The sequence below is a fragment of the Gekko japonicus genome, unplaced genomic scaffold, assembly GCF_001447785.1.
Source record: "Gekko japonicus isolate JY-2015 unplaced genomic scaffold, Gekko_japonicus_V1.1 scaffold849, whole genome shotgun sequence".
Classification (NCBI taxonomy): domain Eukaryota; kingdom Metazoa; phylum Chordata; class Lepidosauria; order Squamata; family Gekkonidae; genus Gekko; species Gekko japonicus.
Window position 1 is genome coordinate 694,563 of NW_015163112.1, and position 5,365 is coordinate 699,927.

Here is a 5,365-nt window from a genome sequence, read left to right on the forward strand (position 1 = left end):
TCTTCTTCCTCCCCATCCGGTTTTAAATTGTTTTCCTTCTGCTTCTTTTTTGTATTGAATATTTGGTCCATAAATTTTTCCGCTTTTGGAACAGAGTCAATTTTATATTTTTTGTCCTGGTAATTGAAGCTGAGCCCTTCTGGGAATAGCCATCTATATGTTATTCCCTTTTTTTGCAGAGTGAGAGTAAGCATCCTGTAGAGTTTCCTCCGTTTTCTAACTTCAAAGGGGGTGTCTTTCAAAATTTTTACGTCTTCATTCTTAATTTTTAGGGATTTTCCCATTGTTGACTTTAGCACCAGTTCTCTGGTAGATCGTTTCGTGAATTTTAGGTAAATTTCCCCTGGGAGTTTATTTTTCTTTATAAAATCTGGATAAGTCCTGTAAGCCACATCCATCTCTTTTATTAAATCTTCTTGTTTATAATCCATTAATGGGGCCAAGGCGACCGCCAAAAGTTCTTTTAAATCTTCATTCTTCTCTTCGGGAATCCCAAGGAAACGTAGAACATACATGGATCTTTCCAGCTGGAGCTGTAATAGTTGCGTTTTATCAGAAGATCTTTCCTTCTCTGCTTCATCCACTCTTTTATTAATGCTCTCAGTCTGTTTTTCCATCTTTTTCAACATTTTCTCAGTTGCTAAGGTTTTTTTATCCATTTGGTTCAATTGTTTTTGGACACTATCCAGCTTAGTGTTGAGGTTAGTCATCTGATCCATTAGAGGGCGCAGTGCATTTGCTAACAGTGAAGAGAAGTCTGTAGTTACTTCCTGGTTCTGGGAGGGAGTCGTTGGTATGTTATTTCCGGTCACCAGTTTTTTCTCCGGCGCCCTCTGTCCTCTCCCAGCCATAATATCAACAAGAATTAAGTTTTCCAAAACAAGACAAAAGTTATGCGATTTAGTTCCGCTTTGTATACTTTAGCAGTTTTTGTATTCACTTAACTTCTTATGCATTTATTTTAGCTCAAAGTCTTTTTATTTCCGATTTAAAACCGTTTTAAAAGTTTACTCCAAAGGGGAGGGTGCTTGAATACCTCTCCCCCGGCGCTTCAAACTTAGGCGCGTCCAATTACTACCGAGGTTCAAATAGCTTTTTTTCACCTGAGCTTTGCTTAACTCACAGTTTGGAGCCTTGGAGATCTTTTGGAAGCATTTTTAAAAGTTTGATCGTGATTGCTTGCTCCGGCAGTCGTCTCTGGGCGCCATACTAACTCCACGGCGACGGTACCTTTCGGGGAAGAAGGTGAGTCTCAATTCCTTGGCCATCACCTTGGCTCTCCTCAGCTCCCCAGGCTGGGGGTCTCTTATAGAGACCCCGGGGAGGTCCGGGACAAACTCGGACCCCTCCCGTCAGCCGGGTCTCGGCGCATCTCCATCAGAGCAAGACGGGACGCGACCGAGCGGCGAAACGCTTAAACCGGAAGTCCACACAAAACTCTTCATGGATGTTATAATCTGGTGTAAAGTGTCCAGTATTTCTGGATGTGTGTGTCATCAATCTGTAACTTAAATCAAAATGGGAAAGGTTTTTTTCTACTTTAATTTTTGTTTCGGGGCAGAAAGAGAAAGGGATAGACATTTTCGAATTAATTTGAAGTAATTTTGAGTCTTAATCCTACCTGCCTACTTTCCAGTAAAGAATATGAATGTTGGGAACAGGGAGAGGAGGAGGAGAATGGATGATTTGGGGTTGATGGCCATGATTGGTAACTTATGTTCCCACTTGTGGCGGGGGGAGTTTTATCTGGCAGGCAGAAAGGATTCCTAAATCTCGTCTCCTGCCTCTCAGGAAATTAGGGCTGTCCAGAAGGGTGTGTGTATATAGACGAGGCAACGAGAGGTTTTCCACAGTTGAAGAATGCAGGCTTAGGGATGGGATTTGGGTCCCAAGAAAAGCAGAATTCGGGGGTTTTCTTTAAAATCTGACAATTCTTTGGCTGTTGGTAAGTTTTTGATAATTTTGGTTATTCAACATTTTTCAGCACTTCCATTTAGTTGTTATAAGTGTATAGACTGAATTTATTTCTGTGTTTATTTTAACTGTTTTAAGGAATGGCTCGTTATCCTGTTAGCTGCATTGGGGGCTTGTCTTGGGTAGAAAGATGGAATATAAATATGTTAAAATGAATTTTTCCCAGAAGGGTTACTGACAGGAGTAATCCTGCACTGGCAATGAGCAGGAAGTCACCTGGGCCTCTTATCTCAGCCTTGGGAATCATAGAATCATAGAGTTTGAAGGGATCTCCAGGGTCATCTAGTCCAACCCCCCCGCACAATGCAGGAAATACACAAATACCCCTTGGTGACTCCTGTAACAGTAGAAGGTTCTGCTCTTTAATACATTAATTGGATTTTCACTCAATGTTTGCTGCTTTTTCAGATGGAAACAGAGTTTCTTGTCCTTATAGACCAAGGAAACTGGCCTAAGGTAGCCAAGTTTACTTGAGGTAAGTTGGTTTCTGTGAGGTCTCCCCTACATTTCGGTTGGATTTGAAAGAAATATTGCTTCTTGTTTCTGGCCTCATCCTCCCAAGTCACATCAGATTTATATTTGATTCGTTTTGAGGCCAGAGTCAATGAAACTAGTTGTCAGCCTTGGGAATGGAACTCTGTCGGTTTAAGAGAAGGGGGATGGTGCCGCCCCTTGTGGAGATTCAGTGTCTGAATGATAACCCATCTGTAGCAAATGTGATACTTGAGTCATGCTTGGGTTGTGTGGGGCTCTGAATAGAAGGTCCCTTGGAATGATCCGGCACACCGCATGGCTTTTGCTGTGAGGTGATTGGTGGGCAGGGGGAGATCGGTTGGCAATGTGGCTGGTAATAAAGAGGGGTGCCTGTGTGTGTGAATCAGCTTTGTGCTGTCTTCTCACTCTAGGGAATGTACGGAGGCCCTACCAGAGGCGACAGTGCTGAAATCTGTGGGGGGCAGAAACGTCCCTGTAACCTGTCACCTTAGGAGGTAAGTACATGATGTTTTGGCTGTAGAGGAAAGGCCACCAGGCTTCTCCTAGCATCAGAAGAGGACACCAGTTTGCATCAGGGCATGAATCCAGGCACCCTGGCTGAGTTTGTCCACAGCCCCAACTGGGAGCCAGTTTGGTGTAGTGGTTAAGAGCAGAAGACTCTAATCTGGAGAACCGGGTTTGATTCCCCACTCCTCCACATGCAGCCAGCTGGGTGACCTTGGGGTCAGTCACGGTTCTCTCAGAGTTGTTCTCTCAAGAGCAGTTCTCTCAGAGCTCTCTCAGCCCCACCTACATCACAGGGTGCCTGTTGTGGGAAGAGGAAGGGAAAGGAGATTGTAAGCTGCTCTGAGACTCCAAGGGAAGGGCAGGATATAAATCCAACTCCTCTTCCTCTTCTTCCTCCTCCTCTTCCTCTTCCCTACATATACATGCCACATAGTATCCGGCTGCACCATCCCACAAACTGTTCATGGCATATTGCCCTCAGCTGGAAAGGTTGCATCCAACGTTTTGATAGATCCACAACTTTGGAAGAGTTGTGAGGGCAAACTGCTTCACATTTGTGCCGATTTTGATCATTTCAGTGGGTTAGAAAACACCGTTAGTCACGTATGTCAGATCTTTGTCTCCCCGCTCTGCTGTTTGTGGTGCCCAAAACATAACATGGTGAGAGAGTTGTCATCTTGTCCCATGGGAAGACCATCTCAGTGGTCAAGCTAAGCGTCTTAGCAAAATGCAGGCCGGGTGGGATGTGGCCAATGAGGCCAGCCGTAGGAGTATGCAGATTGCCCTGCTTGATCAATCCACATTCCATCTAACTTGCAACTCTGTCAGGTGAATTGGTCCACTGATTCTTCAAGATCAGTCTTGTCTAGTCTGGAAGTGACTCTCCGGGATCTTTCGCATCACCTACTAGGTCATTTTTTTAAGCTGGTGATACCAGGGATGGAACCTGGGACCTTCTGTATTCACATGCTCTACCACTGAGCCACAGCACCTCCCCAGTGTCTTCTGAAGGTGGCCAGACAGATGCCTGAAAAAATGTCACAAGCCGGATGGAACTACCTTAGATCTCAGGACACGCGTGCTATGTATAGTACAGTTGTCCTAACTGTACTATAGTAGTGGCTAAGTGCGCGGACTCTAATCTGGGAGAACCGGGTTTGGATTCCCCACTCCTCCACTTGCACCTGGCTGGATGACCTTGGACAAGCCATAATTCTGGCACAGCTGTCCTTGAAAAAGAGCAGTTTCTGTCAGAGTTCTCTCAGCCCCACCTACCTCACAGGGGGTCTGTTGTGGGGAGGGGAAGGGAAAGGAGTTTGTAAGCCGCTCTGAGACACCTTTGGGTAGTGAAGGGCGGGGTATAAATCCAATCTCTTCTCTTCTTCTTCTTCCTTCTGTCTTGTCTCCAGGTGCCTGTGGAAGACAGAATGATGTGGAAATCACTGCTGATGGTGGACCTGGGGGCAGTGGGGAGCAGGTCTCCCTGTGTGCTCCCGCTCCTTCTGCCCGCCCTCCGGTATCGGTCCACTTCAGCTGTTGACCAACACCACGAGCTGGCCCGTGAGAGATCCAAGACCGTCACCTCCTTCTATAACCAGTCGGCCATCGACATAGCAGCCGAGAAGGTGAGTGTCATCCACCGTTGCCGTTCACAACTCAGATTCAACACACCGTAAAGTCAACCGGCAGGAGCGATGTCATCAACGTTCCCTCTAAGCTGTGGAGTCTTGTGAGCAAAAACTCTACTTTGTGAGCGACTGGCATTGAAGTTGTGAGCGAGCGATTTGGCTGCTGCAGAAATTAGTTTGCTCTGGAGCCCTCCTTCCTGAGCGAAGGCAAAAATCTGTGAGCTGGAGGCTAAAACACTGTGAGCTAGCTCACAGCAACTCAGCTTAGAGGCAACACTGGTTGTCATATTTGAATACTTCCCTGTGAATGAATGCCACTGCGGGGAAACAGATGATATTGATGAGAAGACAAAGTTCATCCCTTATCCCTCTTGCTCATTTTCTGGGTGCAGGATGAACCCCCACCCCTGCGTTCAAACCTGCAGGCCCCGGCGTTATGAAGTCCAGAAAAGCTTAACCACGCGATCTGGCTGATTCATGCAAACTGGCTTTGTGCTTCATTCAGCTTCGGCAACTTAGCCGTTGCTGTTTGAACTTGCGTTTAGTACTGAGAGGTAAACACTGCAGATACTTCTTGGAACAACGACAAAGGGGAAGACTCCAACACCTGGGCTCCTCTGCACATTAAAGGTAAAGGTTCACTTGCTCGAAAGCCAGCCGAGTCCGACTCTAGGGTTGCGGTGCTCATCTCCGTTTCAAAGCCGAAGAGCCAGCGCTGTCCGAAGACGTTTCCGTGGTCATGTGGCCGGCATGACTAAACA

At 46.3% G+C, this 5,365-nt stretch overlaps 1 protein-coding gene and 1 long non-coding RNA gene across 2 annotated transcripts in view; both read left to right on the forward strand.

Annotated features, from left to right (window-relative positions):
* Positions 1-2,959, forward strand: part of LOC107106649 — an 8,937-nt gene extending 5,978 nt beyond the window's left edge. Inside the window, exons 2-3 of the long non-coding RNA XR_001482371.1 lie at positions 2,383-2,449; positions 2,880-2,959. This is a non-coding gene — a long non-coding RNA (uncharacterized LOC107106649). The remainder of the gene's footprint in view (positions 1-2,382; positions 2,450-2,879) is intronic.
* A 1,444-nt stretch (positions 2,960-4,403) lies between these two features.
* The window catches only part of BCKDK (branched chain ketoacid dehydrogenase kinase), a 16,074-nt gene continuing 15,112 nt past the window's right edge, over positions 4,404-5,365 (forward strand). The window contains exon 1 of the mRNA XM_015406825.1: positions 4,404-4,601. Coding sequence (XP_015262311.1) covers positions 4,404-4,601 — 198 coding nt within the window. The remainder of the gene's footprint in view (positions 4,602-5,365) is intronic.